The sequence below is a fragment of the Pinus tabuliformis genome, chromosome 2_1 (genome assembly GCF_031772625.1).
Source record: "Pinus tabuliformis cultivar Carrire ecotype Pingquan chromosome 2_1, CPIR1, whole genome shotgun sequence".
NCBI lineage: Eukaryota > Viridiplantae > Streptophyta > Pinopsida > Pinales > Pinaceae > Pinus > Pinus tabuliformis.
Genome location: NC_142299.1, coordinates 294,985,222 through 295,002,875, shown reverse-complemented (window position 1 = coordinate 295,002,875; position 17,654 = coordinate 294,985,222). Strand labels below are relative to the sequence as shown.

The 17,654-nt window shown below is 36.9% G+C and overlaps 1 protein-coding gene across 1 annotated transcript; it reads left to right on the top strand.

The window, feature by feature from the left end:
* The first annotated feature begins 429 nt into the window (after positions 1–429).
* Positions 430–1,946, top strand: LOC149199961 (amino acid transporter AVT6A-like). The gene is made up of 4 exons (XM_089400788.1): positions 430–616; positions 930–1,133; positions 1,249–1,714; positions 1,802–1,946. The coding sequence occupies exons 1-4, from the start codon at positions 430–432 to the stop codon at positions 1,944–1,946; spliced, it is 1,002 nt and encodes a 333-aa protein (XP_089256914.1).
* The last annotated feature ends 15,708 nt before the right edge of the window (positions 1,947–17,654 follow it).

Here is a 17,654-nt window from a genome sequence, read left to right as displayed (position 1 = left end):
TGTTAGAAAGGAATCAAGATAAGATGAATTGAAAAGTAATTCAATCTAAACATTGTAGGTTATGCATTTTAGGTCAGAGGCTGAATTAGCCCAGTTTTGAGGGTAATATCCAAGGACAAATAGTTTATCGTGTGGAAATATTTAAGCATGTATGTTACAACTAGAGTATTTTAAAAGTACTGCTTGAATTGAAACTTCAACCCAATTTTTGCATTGTGAGCAGTTTAGCAAGGTGAAACACTAACAACTTGTTTCTGTTTAACAAAGTTGAAGTTTTTTATGAAGCATACATGACTTGACATGCTTTATTAGTCTATTTTTTCTTAGATTCCTTTCATTTTTGTTTGAATGGTCAATTATCTGGTGCCACTTTTATATTACTTTGGGCATGATTCCTATCTTATATATGGTTTTGAATTAGAAATCTCTATGTCTGATGGAGGTGTTTTCTTGATTTGGGCAGGCGATGTGCTATCTGGAACATCATCAAATGGCATGCATCATGCAGGTATACTTGAAGAATGGTTTGGATTTCATTGGTGGAATGGACGTGTTCCGATCCTAGTTCTCACCATAGTCCTTATTTTAGCTCCGTTGGTGTCTTTCAAGAGAGTGGGTAAGTCTGCTTTGCTCATCCTGATAAGCATTTTTTAGCACTGATTTTCAGATATATCATATTTCATTTGGGCCTTTTCAGGGATTTAAATGTCTAGAAACTGTTGTAATTATATGAGGGGATTCAACATATCTTGGGAATGTCACATACTGATGGCATCTGCTTAACGATTTGTCTGACTTTTCATGTTTCCCTGTTAGAAATGGCATATGGCATATACATTCAAGGATGTGGATCATGGGTTATTCCTTAGGAGTTGTGATGTTCAAATCTTCATGCCTATATTGATGTGTTCATTTCCATGAATTTGCAGATTCTTTGAAATTCACTTCTGCATTATCAGTTGCACTTGCTGTTGTATTTGTTGTGATTACGGCTGGTATTGTGATTGTAAAGTTGTTCAGTGGCACCGTCAAAGCACCAAGATTGTTACCAGATATTGTGGATTTTACTTTGTTCTTGAAGCTTTTCACTGTGGTACCAGTTATTGTGACTGCTTACATCTGTCATTACAATGGTATGGATTATTTTCCTCCATCTCTGGTCCTGCAGTGTAGTATCTTAGAGTTCATTAGTTGAATTTGCATTTAAAATTATGTTATAATGAATTGTGATGTCTTTGCGCCATGCAGTTCATTCCATATACAATGAACTTGAGGACCCTTTAGAAATGCAGCCCATTGTTGGCACATCATTGGCATCGTGCTCAATTGTATACATAAGTACAAGCTTTTTTGGCTTTTTTCTATTTGGAGACCAGACCATGGATGATGTCCTGGCCAATTTTGACACCAACTTGGGAGTTCCCTACAGTGTTGTGCTGAATGACATTGTTCGTGTGACCTATGTTGTACATCTGATGCTGGTCTTTCCTCTCAATTTTTTTGCCCTGGGACTTAATCTTGATGGGCTTGTCTTTCCAGCGAAAAAGCATCTTGTTTTGGATAATAAGAGGTTCATTTTGATCATTGCTGGGTTAATTGGAATCTTTTTCCTTGGGGCATCATTCATACCAAGTATCTGGGATGCATTTCAATTCAAAGTGGCCACAGCAGCAGTTTGTATTGGGTTCATCTTCCCAGCTCCCGTTGCTCTCAGGTAGAAAAAAAGTTGTTTTTCATTTCTGGTTTCATCTTTCACCTTGCTTGTATGTAACTTCTAACCTCAATTATTTTTTAATTGCAGAGACACCCATGGAATCTCAACCAGGAAGGACATATTTATTGCATTGTTCATGATTTTTCTGGCAGTGGTTTCAAGTTCAATTGCTATAGTGAGTGACATTAATTCTTTGTTCAACAAAGAGGAGGAAGGCCCTCCACGACCTTGAGAATGATTTTTTATGAGCAGGTGGTGCACATACATATAAAGATTATTTGGAACAGAACCGAGAAAAGAACACTGATTTGGGAATTTGCTTGTAGAATTGGTGGATAAACTTTTGTAAAGCCTTGTATCATCCTGCCATGGTCGCTCGGCCTTCTAGTTAAAGATACTACTATATTTGTAGTTGTAAACATTGAAAAGGAATATAGTTGATCTCGCATCAATGATTGAGCGATTCAACTAATCATCCATGAATAGTTGAGAGCCTGTCAAGCGGAAGATTGAAGGTCTGGTTTCTGTCAATAATACTCAACCTCACATAAGTTTGAGGTGCACCAAAATGCATCCCACTGTGTGTGATGATTCCATTGCTCTTCAATAACTTCTCACAATCTTCATCCTCCTTTCCTTCACATTTTAGCCCTGCAAATGTTGCATTGATACAGAGGGCCAGAGTAAGAGTAATTAGTCCATTTTGCCAAGTATTTTCATTTCAACCATTTAAAGTAGAGACATCAACTCAGTTCCACCATTCATTGATGTCTCTACTTCAACAGACAGATAGACCCATTTGAAATATACATACCTTACATGACATGCATAAGTACCAGTCAAACTCCAAGCCATTGAGTACACACATGCACACAAAAACAAGCATACACATACAGACCCAGAGAAACAGAGTACAAGGTCTGCCAACATTCAATTTAAAGTGAGAAAGAAGAGGTAGCACAGCAAATTGCATATAATTGTAAAAGAATCAACATTACTTACCCAATCTGACTTCCTGCATGACCTGTACTTTTAGATACCGTGAACAGCATAAGATCTTGATCTGCAGGAGCATCGATAGAGGGGTAATGTGGCCAGTGATAGGCTAAATCGTAGAGAAAAGTGGATGTTGGGTTCAAGCAAGCTAGTAATGGAAGAGAATAACAAAGCTAAAAAGTTGTGAGGTAAGAGACAAATGAATGTTAAAAAAATAGAACTAATACAAAACTAACTGACCTGAAAGAAATTCAGTGAAATCTTTTAGTGGGAATGCCGAGATCCATGGATTAGATCCGATGAAGTCTTTTTATTGAAACAAGGGTTCCAAATCAATTCAAAATTGAAATAGGTAGACTGAGGAGAGAGTGCCAATCTAGATCTAGGTGGGAAGGTATACTCCAAAGGAAGCAAATCTGAACTTCATTAAAAAAAATAACTAGTGAGTGATCCAATTAGCTTAGAAATAAATAAAATTTAATGAAGAAACAAGCCTAAATCAATACTCTGATAAAAAAATGATACATTTCTAATCCTCTCAACAAATGAACCTAGTTGACAAATGCAACAACCTGAAAAGAAATTAACCAAAAACAAATGATAATTAGAGAATACAATAACATTAAGGGAAAATGACTTACTTTGTTGCAGTGGCCAAATCTGGGTTTAATTTTTTTTTATCTCAGGTAGGTAACAGAGATTATTTCTCCAAGAAACATTATGGTTTCATTGACAACAAAAAGAGGTTGGTGGAGAAATGTATTATTTACCAATAAACGAGAAACGTGTACAAAATCACAACATTGGTAACTTAACAACTAGGTCGATGCAATGAAATTATATTGAGATCCATGTTTGATATCCAACACTCATATCGCCTCATTTTTGGTGAGTTTTGTTTTTCCATGAGTCAAAAGTTCCACTCTTTATTATTGTTTATTTGAAAAGAGATAATGAGCCAGAACTCCAAAAATAAATTCCACAGGGAAAGTTCACCTTCAATAAACAGAACTCTGCCTTCCGTCATAATTCAAACTAGATTTAAGGCCAAATTTACTCAGGAAAATAGGGCAGTTTGAATACTATTTATCCTGAGCTCAACACACTTTTCCTTGACTTATAACTACCCACTGAATCTATTTAAATATATAGAGGTGCCTTGTGTGTGGTAAGAAATATGAAGAAACATGACGTTGGATTGTCTAGAAAAGATCTGTAAGGCAATCTAGGAAGAAACATGACATCGGATTTGTCTAAAGAAGATATGTTCGGCACTTATTTAAGACTGAAGAGGTGGCTTGTCTGTAGGGAAATCTGATTAGATTCAAAGCATTGTGATCAGACTGGATCTTATTAGCCATCCACAGTTTTAGAGTTTGAAAGTCTGAATTGGTTAATATGTAGATGTGCATGGATTAATCTTCCAGACAAGCATATGACTATTCACAAGATTTAGAGAGATAAAATTCCGAGATTTATGAAAAGCAAACCCATGAAATCATTTGCCAAAGATGTTTCCATTAATCAAGAACATGATATTGGAAGGCTCGAAGACGCTATTAGAATACAATTTAGCAAAAAAAACATGACATTGATTATATCCAGAGAAGATCTGTCCAACAATGTGGGAAGAAACATGAGATTGGATTCGTTTGGAAAAGATCTGTCCAACAATTCAAGCCCTAGGGGAAAAACAAGATAACTAAGATGTTTCAAGAAGATAAAATGCCAATAGAGGAAGATTTCATCAGACATAGGTTCGAGTCAAGTAGAAAGGAGAGTAGTTGTGGTGAACAACATCAACGGATGTGCCCCCACACAACGTAAAAGCCGAAGAATCAACCAAGAGGCAAGAAACGATACCAAGGTACGTGAACAAATTAATTATGCTACTTTGCTATTTGAAGTTAGAATATAGACACTATTTGAATAGAGTTTATAGAGTTTTAATACCTTTTTATTTATACACTCTTTAGTAGTCCTTTTCTTCTTAGCTATCTGAATTTTGTTATTTATATTTTTATTAAGTTGAAGGTTGAGTTTAGGTTGGGCTAGTTTCATGTCCGGTTCAGCTTTATGTTGGATGGAAGAATAATCTATTCAATTGTGTGATGTTGTCATTAAAAGTATCTAATGTTTGATCGAGTTTGGATGTTCCATAGGAGAGTTTCAATCCTCAACCCTTCACCAAGAAATTTAAACCTAGAGCCTGATAAAGATTAAACCCTACAAACAAACAAAAATAATTTTCACATTTAAATATGTCCTGTGCTTTAAATTTACATAAACATGGTGAAGTTTTCCTTCTATTTGTATATTTTTCAACATCACTTGATAGTCCCGTAATGCTAGGGAAAATAGAAAACCATTAATCAGCATTTGTAAAAGTCAGTCTCCAATAAAAGAACAGGGTGGTTCCATGAAGATAATGAATGAGGGAACTAAACAATTGCCTAGACAAGTCAGTGCAGCTTGACAAAATGACTCTCCATGCCCTTGAATGTGGCAGAAGATTGTATATTTTTCAACATCACCTGATAATCACATGATGTTATGGAAAATAGAGTACCATTAATCAACATTTATAAAAGTCAAAGCCTGCAATAAAAGAACAGGGTGATTCCACGAAAACAACGAATGAGGGAATTAAAAATTTGTCTAGACAATTGAATGTAGCTTGAAAAAATGACTTTTGTTGTCCTTGATTGTGGAAGAAGACACCATAATCAAATTCACCATGAAGTCATTGTCCTCTTCAAATACACTTAAAAATGCCTATTATCTGCCGAAACTGGTGATGTGGATGGATTAGAGTACATGCATCACTTCAGAGTAACAATGTAGCAATCCTCATTTCATACTTCAGAAGATAACTGCTCTCTATCATCTCTTTCAGTGTCCTGCCACAAGATTAATCTTGTGAATAAACATCTCTATATAACATGAGAGGATTAATCTTCTGAACAATAAACATCTCTGTATAATACAAGATATCACATAGTAAATTATAAAGGGTTTGCTTTATCTGCCTTCCTTAAACTGTCTTTAATTGAATCTACTGAACCTCCCCAAAGTTTAATCTGATCTTCAACTTGTGAAGCCTGCAATTTATGGGTAAAACCAACAATATAATAAAGTGGTTCCAGTTAATGGGGCATTGATTTCAATGTTTAATATATTTTTATTCTTTATCAAAGTATTTTTTGCTCTATTTGCTTTTGTCAATTTATGCCTTACGGCGTTTCCTTTGCAACATTTGGTGCAAATGCTAATATACTAGGCTTCGAAACAAGTCGGAGGAGCCCACCGTTGGACAACATTGGCACGTGCATAGAAAAAGGAGCAAGTTAAGGACAAATGCGTTTCACAATCATGATGAAAAATGGAGCAAGTTCAGGACACTGCACACATCCCAAATCCTCTCTTTGGAAAGAAGCCGTGCCATATGAAAAATGCACTTCGCCATAAAAGCGACTAAAGCACTTTATTCTAAACCACTTTATTATGGACCATTCAACGTATAAATATTTTGGTAAAGTTTATTGTGGACCATTCAACGTATAAATCTATTGGTAGACTTTATTGTGGACCATTCAACGTATAAATCTATTGGTATAAAATATTTATAGTTATCTGTTTGACCATTATTTCTGACTCACGATGACTAAAATGGCAGCCATGTAAAGCATTTAAAAATATAAGAAATTTAATAATTTATTATATTTCATCTATCTAGTTATTAGATTTTAATTTATATCTTTCGCTACAAATATCAGATTTCCATATCAAAATCACCAATTTTAAATGGGTGGAATGATTATAGTTTTGAATTGGTAGAATGATTTCACTGTCATTCTCTTCAAATTTTAGACGGTATTATATACAATTATTTAGAGGACCATTAATATGTCATGGTAACACAGATGGGAAATGATCGCTGGGGACTTCCTAGCGGAATAGACAATAAAGAACTACTGGCGTATTATATACAATTAGGTAGAGGACCATTTATTAATATGTCATGATGATGTGCACTGTGTAGATGGGAACTGATCACTGGGGGACTTCCTAGTAGAATAGACAATGAAATAAAGAACTACCGGAATACCCACATGAGCAAGAAGGTCCAACTGCATGATTGCGAACCCAAATTTCATAATCCTTTCAAGAGAAGGGATGTGGATTCGTACTCTAATTACGATGAGGAAGGAGTCGTAGATAAAGATATTTGTACCTTTCAAAACACACCAGTAAATACAACAATAGTGAGATACAATGGAAGGGTAGTAGAAAATGTATGCAATCTTGATAGTTATAATTCGATAATGTTCTAGACACCCAAGACAATATTGATCAAGAAGAACGCATGAAAGCAAAAAATGGTCATGTTGTTATTAATTATGTATGAGTTGGAGTATCATGCGCAGTGTGGGTATTGTATATGTAGAATCACACATGATGGTTGCACTAGCACACTAATATCAATATATTCAAATATGTGTTTGATAAATAAATTTAAGCCTATGATTAATCTGTGGAAAATAAAAACAAAGATTGCACTATAAATGTGACTCGTGATCTAATATATAAACTATTTAGCGTCGAAACTTAAACATGAGACAATAGGATCAGGTTGTAGTACCAGGCTGCTCTCTAATTATTATTGGAATAACGAGGAATCTTTTCTAGTAAGAATGCCAATAGTTTGCTTGTTAAAATTCGAGCTGCCTGATCTGTTCTCCTTTGGAATGGGCCCGAATGCCTGGCCTTTCCTCTTCCCCTGCTGGCCAGGATTATACTTTTGTGATAGGTATATTATAAAATAATTTTTTTCGCAAAGTTCTTTGGTGTTTGAAAAGATCGACACATCTCAAATTAGCAGTTTCTTTCATGTTGTAGTTTAGGGTTTTTATTAGTCAACTTAATTATTGCATTGTACAAACAAATTATATCCTCTCTTCACAAAATGAGTAAAATCTGAGATGAAATTAGGATTTAATATTGATATTATTAATACCTTCGGCCGGTTTGAATGTATAGGGAAAGTAGGAAACTAATTGCTACTAACATTATGATTATTGGACAAGATTTGAGCCAATTCAAATATGGATCTTTGGAGAGGGAACTCGATTTACACTAAGACCGACACATTTTGGAAACCAAACACGAAGCATAGTAGTAGTGTGACAATAACGAGAAGTGAGACAATCAATAGAATAAATGCCACTAGCGTAACTCTTGCAAAGGAAGAGAAGAGAAACACAAAATAACACAAATAATTTACACACTGAATAACATACGCTGGATTCTAGACTCTTCAATTGATCACACAAATTTGATTAATACAATAAATCTGGTGAGGGGTATTTAAGCTTTTTCATCTAGTTACTCGCCCAAAATAACTTCACATGCACACACACACTCTAAATTCGACTTTTCCCCGAATATGATTTAACTCGAAACTCACTCACCTTGACTCAGTGAACTGATTCTAGCCAACTCTGGCATGTGGGAGTAATTGCAATTTCTAACACTCCCCCTTAATTACGAACATATGACTCAACACAACTCAAACACAACTTTACTTGACCCAACATGACTTAAGATGACTTAACTCTTTTTGTTAGGCTTACAATAGAAATTGACTCAATTATCACCCAAACATGTCTGCTGGTCTATGTCTCAGCTAGGTTTACAATGACTAAAAACTTTGACAATTTTGCATTTTCCTTTTCTCTACTTCTAGATTCTATTTCTTCAAAACTGTTTCATTCTTAGTTGCACTTTCTTGTTGTAGGCTCCATATTTCATTATTTGTTGTTGCTGCAATTTTTCTTTGACCTTTTTTGAATTTGTGCTGAAACACAATCTAATCTTATCTTCTACACCTTCCTCTTCAATATTTTTTCAACCATGGAATGCTACCACAACATTGCATCTTCAAACTATCATCTTTTCTCTTCTTCTTACACTTCATATTCGTGTCTTTCTTTCTCCCATATTTCTTGATACTAGAATATTATCTCTTATTGACGCCATTGCTGAAAAATTGTTTCGATGCATTAATCTTTGCCATCATAAACATTCATGTCCTTTCCTGCATCATGTTCTTCATATTCTCTTTTAGCTCGATTGTTATCCTGTTTAATTTCACACTCAAAATCAATGTTAAAAATATATTCATTATTCTCTTCAGTGAATTTTTATTTATCTTCCTCTTCCTTCTCTGCCTTCTTTTCAATTGCATGAAAGGTTGTGTTCCACTATTATGTTGTTAGTGGATATTCTCATAAAAAAAACCTTCAATCACTTTATCCTCTTCTTGATCATCAACTGCTGCTAGATCATGTACTGCTTCATGAATAGTTCCAACTGCTTCATATCTTGCTGCTAGATAGACAACTTCAACCTTCAATGCTTCATGAAACATGGCGCTTACCATATTTCCACAGTCAATCCCTATTTCAAAAAAGAAACCACACATATCACCAACATAATGTTCATCCACCTTATTGTGGGATATCCAAGCATGCATGTGCTCACTGAAAATTTCAACCTCATCATATCCATCAAATGCGGTTGGATTCAACGATTCACATCTCACTTTGCAGCCATCATCCGCATGTGTTTTGTCACAATGGGATTCACCATCATCTGTACCATCCACGTTACAGTGGAGTCCTTGAGCATTTACATGCTCTTGCTCTGCTTCATACACAGAAGCTTAAAATTCTCTCATTGCAATCTTTGTTGCATCTTCTTCATCCATATGCATGCTTGCATAATGGGTTTCAATTTTATGGTCTTGATAACCATCATCCACTTTTTAGTGGGATTCTCCAAACTTTTTTGTCATCTCAGAGTCTTCCTCATCTACTCTCAGATCTACAGCTAACTTAACAAATTGTGACACATTTTGTTGTTGCATGTCACTCCCCCTTGCACGAAATTCTTCTTTCAAGATCTTCCATGCTTCCTTGGAAGTTGTAGCTTTTGCTACCTTGTACATAATCGTTTCATCCATTTCTTGTTGAATGAAACTCAAAGCTAGGGTATTAGTAAATATAGGAGGTGTAGCAGATCCACACTACACCAATCAACCTTGATTTCTTCTACTATACTTCTCAGTTCCTTGGTTGTAGCCAGAACCTCTCTAAACATGGAAACAATATATGCCTCTTCTTTTCGATTCCTTTTCTCAGTCTTTTCTAGTCATACTTTGTGACCCATGACTACTATCTTTCCTTTGTCTTATAGTTTCTTTCATGTTTCATGAGGATATCTTCCATATTGCCCTCGAAAAAAATATGATTTTCAATATACGCCCTCGTAAGGCACAATCTTCACCCAAAAAATTGTCATGCTTTTAGCCTTACATCCTTTCTATGGTTACGGCCTTTAAAAAACTTTGTAAACCTCTATGGTGGCTCTTGATGACATGGTTCTTGACTACTCATGGCCGATGTTGTAGATGCCACTCGAAGCTAGGACCAGGGCTACAACCCTCTTCTTCTTATTTAAAAAAAATGCTTTTGACTTGAATAAAGTGGTTCGAATTATGGAGAGTCTACATTCTAATGCCTTCCATGATTACGGAGCCCTCCAGTGTTATAACGCACTGACTTCCACTTTCAAGGTGCGTTATAGCTTGAATAAAGAAAAAAATATACATTTCTCTTCTCACAGACAGTTATTGATCCGCTCTCTCTCGACTCTGCAACAAATTCTCTCTAATACCAATTTGTTGGAAAGGAAGAGAAGAGAAACAAAAAATAACACAAATAATTTACGCACACAATAACATAATTTGTGTGTCTTCAATTGATCACACAAAATTTATTATTACAATAAACCCAGTGAGGGGAATTTAAAATTTTCCGTCTAGTAGCTTGCCCAAAATAAATTCACATGCACACACGCTCTAAATTCGACTTTCCCCAAATATGACTTAACTCGAACTCACTCGACTTGAATCAGTTCGCTGACTCTCCTAAATTTAGCCAACTCTAGCATGTGGGAGTATTTACAATTTCTAACATAAACTCTATGCTTCAAGGTTTTTTCTAGTACTTAATTAGAAGATGAAGTTCCTTCTTTTTATTATTTGTCTTTTGCTACATTTTTTTTTAACAAATTCTTCACTATATTCTAATTCAGGATCCTGCAAATTATACATACCCTTGAAATGCTCAGCCTTGAAGGATTCTATAATGGTTCCACCTTTGGTCACGAATTATCTGGCTCTAAAGTTGTAATTGATTAGAACTGATGTTTTATTAATTAAATGACTCTCCAGGTGAGATACCTGGAGAGTGCCCAAGCACTCATACACACACTACATATTCAATCAGGAGAACAACCTAGTACATATAGGATTTCTCACAATCAGGGTGGTTTCAACCACTCCCTAGATAGTAGGATTTGAGATCTAAGATTAGAGTCTCAATCCTATCATCATCATAACAGTAATCTAAGTTTAGCTTTCTCCATTAATTCCAACACTCCCACTTAATGGAGAAAGGGTACTGAACAATAACATATGCCTGCTGGTCTAGTCTCAGCTAGGCTTACAATTAAAACATGAAACAACTTGGTAACAGAGGTTTTCATTTTTGTCTTCTTGCAGCAGAGCCCATACTTGTTCATCTTGAGTCGAGGCTTCATCTTTGCTTTCCTCGCCATGAGGTAGTGATATCTCTTCACCTCATTTCTTCCCTAGTGATGGAAAGCTTGAATTCTTATTCTCGCCCTTCTCAAGATTATGACAAGCTGGATAGGAGAATTTTCCCTCTCATTATTTCTGGTGTCAAACATCTGAAAGTCAACTATGATGTCTTCATCATTCGTTGATGTAACGTCTGTACACACAGGAATATTAATGAGAACATCACAATTTAAATTTAAATTTTCTCCAACTTTGTCTTCTTTTGCCACGTCTTTGCAATCAGCTTCATGTGGCTCGTCCAATGATCTTCAACACTTTGTTCCTCTTCACACCCTTTCTGAAGATCAAGTTGTGTGTCTTCAATCTCAAGATCTTGCACAATAGATTGTGCCTCTTGATTGTCGTGGTCATCAACAGAACTACATTGTTTTTCTGAAATTTCTTCTGACTTGAACATACTTCCCATGCTAATTCCAAATGCCAACATGAGAAAATCATCATCATCAGAATCAAAAATATCTAAAAATATAGACATGTTGTTAAAGTCCAGTCTATCACACTTTGAGATTCTTTTTCGGCTCCACATGGTCCTCTAACGAGCTCCAACAACCCGGTTACCATGAAGGTGGGAAACTTCTCCCTTTGGCAGCTCTTCAACTGTAGAACCTTGTAGACTGTGGTTTTTGTGCCACGCAGGTCTTAGTGCCCTCGGCTCCGACGACGAGCAACTAAACGACCTCTCACAAGATGGAAACACTATCAATATCTAATTTTGATGTATGTAATTAGCAATAACACATATTTCTGAAGATGGGTTCAAATCAGCAAAAAAATTCGCATTTTCTGTGGCATATAATAATTTAGAAGAAAATTTTCCAAATTGTTTTTCAGATCTCCACAACCTGCACCTTCTAGGTTACTTAAAACAATAAAATTTCCAGACAATTGAAAATTAAAAAATGACACAAAAATTAGACAAATTCAATCCACCATGGGTAGAACGCTGCCTCCGCAGCAATGCCTCAAGGTCCACACAAATGTTCCACGGATCTTCCAACCACAACCCTGAAGAAGCTACATATGTGTTCAGATTTTGATAGTTATTTCTATCGCCCTCTTCATTGGGTTAAGCATGTGAACTGTGGGAAGCTGAAGTACGTATCCTTCATACTTCCGAAGGCATTCATCATAGAATCTGTATACCTGTGTAATCTGTCGGCTCTCATGATTTCCCCGGATAAGTGTGATTCGATCAGGATATTGAACCTTCAACGCAAGAAGCAGCAAGAAAGTCTCCACAGAGTAAAAAACCCTGTCAACCAAGTCGCCTAAAAAAACAAATAATTGGTCTATGGACAATCTCACTACGCTCACACTCACTATGGCCTGGAGACATTACATGATCCTCATGAAGAGGATGCTAAATCGAAACTCATTCGCGACGAGAAAGACAAAGATTTGCTCTTCAAATTTCTGGACTAGTTGAATTCGTTAAAGGCAGAGAGAGGTCAAAAGGACTGTGAAAATAGTTTACCAACAGATGACAGAAACTCTGACACAGAACTCCATGGCGGTGATAAAATTGGTGGGCAGGTATGGAGGATCTTCCATTACATTTTATGCTCTTTCATCCATTTTCAATTATCCACAGACCCCCACGAAAACTCGCCCAAGAGATTTGGGTCACAAAAAATCACGAAAGAGATTCACGAAGATGCGTAGCCAGAATCGCTCCCTCTGACATGCAACCTTCTCAGACGGCAGCCCAACATGCAGAGGGTCAGTGCGAGTTAACACCATGGACCTGCGAAGGTCTTCGCGACTGTACACTTGAAATCTGCGACGACTCACAAAATAAAAAATGCGAGTAGTTCCACAGTGGGATTGGTGCATTTAGCCCTCCAATCCAAGCGACGATTTCGCCTCAGTCACACTCTCTACTCGGCTTATAGGATCGACAACCCTGAAGCTTTGATACCATGATAAGAACTGATGTTTTATTAATTTTATGACTCTCCGGGTGAGATACCTAGAGAGTGCCCAAGCACTCATACACACACTACATATTCAATCAGGAGAACAACCTAGTACATATAGGATTTCTCACAATCAGGGTGGTTTCAACCACTCCCTAGATAGTAGGATCTGAGATCTAAGATTAGAGTCTCAATCCTATCATCATCATAATAATAATCTAAGTTTAGCTTTCTCCATTAATTCCAACACTCCCGCTTAATGGAGAAAGGGTACTGAATAATAACATATGCCTGCTGGTCTAGTCTCAGCTAGGCTTACAATTAAAACATGAAACAACTTGGTAATAGAGGTTTTCATTTTTTTCTTCTTGCAGCAGAGCCCATACTTGTTCATCTTGAGTTGGGGCTTCATCTTTGCTTTCCTCGCCATGAGGTAGTGATATATCTTCACCTCATTTCTTCCCGAATGATGGAAAGCTTGAATTCTTATTCTCGCCCTTCTCAATATTATGACAAGCTGGATAGGAGAATTTTCCCTCTCATTATTTCTGGTGTCAAACATCTAAAAGTCAACTTGATGTCTTCATCATTCATTGATGTAACGTCTGTACACACAAGAATATTAATGAGATCATCAAAATTTAAACTTAAATTTTCTCCAGCTTTGTCTTCTTCTGCCACATCTTTGCAATCAGCTTCATGTGGCTCGTCCTATTGATCTTCAACACTTTGTTCCTCTTCACACCCTTTCTGAAGATCAAGCCGTGTGTCTTCAATCTCAGGATCTTGCACAATAGATTGTGCCTCTTAATTCTCGTGGTCATCAACAGAACCACATTGTTTTTCTGAAATTTCTTCTAACTCGAACATACTACCCATGCTAATTCCAAATGCCAACATGAGAAAATCATCATCATCAGAATCAAAAATATCTAAAAATATAGACATGTTGTTAAAGTCCAGCTTATCTCGCTTCAAGATTCTTTTTCAGCTCCACACAGTCCTCTAACGAGCTCCAACAACCCAGTTACCACGCAGGTAGAAAACTTCTCCCTTTGGCAGCTCTTCAACTGTAGAACCTTGTAGATTGTGGCTTCTGTGCCACGTAGGTCTTAGTGCCCTCGGCTCTGGCAATGAGCAAATAAATGACCTCTCATAAGATGGAAATGCTACCAATATCTAATTCTGATGTATGTAATTAGCAATAACACATATTTCTGAAGATGGGTTCAAATTAGCAAAAAAATTTGCATTTTCTGTGGCAAATAATAATTTAGAAGAAAATTTTCCAAATTGTTTTTCAGATCTCTAGAACTTGCACCTTCTAGGTTGCTCAAAACAATAAAATTTCCAGACAATTGAAAATTAAAAAATGACACAAAAATCAGACGAATTCAATCCACCATGGGTAGAATGTTGTTGCTGCAGCAACACCTCAGGATCCACACTAATGTTCCATGGATCTTCCAACCACAACCCTGAAGGAGCTACATATATGTTTAGATTTTGATAGTTATTTCTATAACCCTCTTCACTGGGTTAAGGACGTGAACTGTGGGACCTTGAAGCACGCAACCTCCATATTTCCAAAGGCATTCATCATAGAATCTATATACCTGTGTAATTTTTTGGCTTTCATGATTTCCCCAGATAAGTGTGATTCGATCAGGATATTGAACCTTGAACATAAGAAGCAGCAAGAAAGTCTCAACAGAGTCAAAAACCCTGTCAACCAAGTCACCTAAAAAAAGAAATAATTGGTCTTTGGACAATCTCACTGCGCTCACACTCACTACACCCTAGAGACGTTAATGATCCTCATGAAGAGGATGCCGAATCGAAACTCATTCATGACGAGAAAGACATAGATCTGCTCTTCAGATTTCTGGACTAGTTGAATTCGTTGAAGGCAGAGAGAGGTCAAAAGGACTGTGAAAATAGTTTACCAACAGATGACAGAAACTTTGACACAGAACTCCATGGTAGTGATAAAATTGGTGGGCAGGTATGGAGGATCTTCCATTACATTTTATGCTCCTTCATCCATTTTCAATTGTCCACAGACCCCACAAAAACTCGCCCAAGAGATTTTGGTCACGAAAAATCACGGAAGAGATTCACGAAGATGCGTACCTAGAATCACTCCCTCTGACGTGCAGCCTTCTTAGATGGTAGCCTAACACGTAGACGGTTAGTGCAAGTTAACACCATGGACTCGCGAAGGTCTTCGCGATTGTACACTTGAAATTTGTGATGACTCACAAAATAAAAAATGCGAGTAGTTCCACAGTGGGATTGGTGCATTTAGCCCTCCAATCCAAGCGATGATTTCGCCTCAGTCGCGCTCTCTACTGAACTTACAGGATCGAAAACCCTGAAGCTCTGATACCATGATAAGAACTGATGTTTTATTAATTTTATGACTCTCCAGGTGAGATACCTGGAGAGTGCCCAAGCACTCATACACACACTACATATTCAATCAGGAGAACATCCGAGTACATATAGGCTTTCTCACAATCAGGGTGGTTTAAACCACTCCCTAGATAGTAGGATATGAGATCTAAGATTACAGTCTCAATCCTATCATCATCATAACAGTAATCTAAGTTTAGCTTTCTGCATTAATTCCAACAATAATGCTCCATAACCCATCTTATCATATTAGTGTAGGGAAACAAGCTAGGTCAAGCGGCTATTTTATGCAAATGGGACCGAGCAAGGTCACTAATTGTTTCCTTAGAAGGTTATATGGAACCATGATCATATGTGGCTACTTTGGCTCAAACTATGCCATCGACAGGAATTTCATCTTTGATGATATTGTATATACACTCATAGGTTGAAGTACCAGTGTCAACCATGCATACTGTGTCTGACAACAAGAATATATCTGAGATTTTCTTCGTTTATATCCTCCGTGTATGCCCCTGTAGGTGGCTGCAATAGTGCTTCTTCTTCCTTCCTTTTTCTCGCTTTATCCATTTCCAAATTCTTAGGGTTTCTCTGTGAGGAGCATTGCATTCTCAACAAAATACATTCGAGTTCAGTAGTAGGCAATTTAAAGTATAATGGTTAACTTAAACCTGCACATGCAGAGCTTCAATGCAAAAGACAATTCAAATAGCGTAAATGTTAGAAATATTTGGCGAATTTAATTTTCGTTTTCACGGAGGGGAGAGGCAGAGAGTTATGACTTTCGCGAAGCTACTTTTGTGAAACTAGGTTCGTGCACCGCGAAGCAGATTTCACGGAGCTACCTTCACGAACCGCGAGGCTAATTTCCCAGACTTGGATTTCGCGCACCTCGGAACTATTCCAGAGACTTAATGAATACTCACAGTAAAAATAACAAGATAGGTTTGGAGCAACACACTAAAACTTAGTATTCATTTCTTAAACATGAAAATACATCTACATGAGACTGCGACTCATTTACAAAATAAAATAAAATTTTACAGAGATTTAAACTTACGTGGAGTAACACACAGTAAAACAGAGTAATTGTTGTTTTCACGCGCCCACCAAAAATTTCTCCACCATTTTCTCCACAAAGACTTGCGCTCTTTTCTTACTTCTTACTCTCTAACCTCTCTACATAGTCTAACCAATACAAAATGACTTTTACATTCATATATAACTCAACATACAATTTTACATTTAATTCATGACAGAGCGAAATTAATTTTGATGTTGTTGTTGAGTGTGATCAGAGTCGCGCAGGTGTTTCTGGAGTGTGGGCAAGGTTGTTGAATTAATGCTTGCCCATATCTATTTACCTAAGTACATAAATTCTTTAAATGCCTTTGTTGGGTCTAACTTCAGACCTTCTATCTTCACGCTGAGACGCAACCTGCAAAAATGTCTTCAAGCAGAGACACAACCTGCAAAAGTGTCTGACATGTATGGCTGCTGTCGAGCTGTTTATTGCAGTGGTTGGGATTATTATTTCCAACACTCCCCCTTAATCACAACTGCCGCCATTGACAATTCCCAAACAGTTTATGAGATAAACAAAATTTTCTCCTGCCAATGGCTTTGTGAAAATATCAGCAAGCTGTTCCTGTGACCTGCAGTGCTGCAACACAATTTCATCATTGTTAATCAACTCTCTAATAAAATGATATTTAGCATCAATATGCTTGGTCCTTTTGTGGAAGACAGAATTCTTTGACAATGCAATTGTTGAGGTGTTGTCGCAGAAAATAGTTGTCGCGCCCTCTTGGTCATGATGAAGATCCCTCAACATCCTTCTCATCCAATCTACCTGACACACTGTTGCTGTTGCTACGACATATTTAGC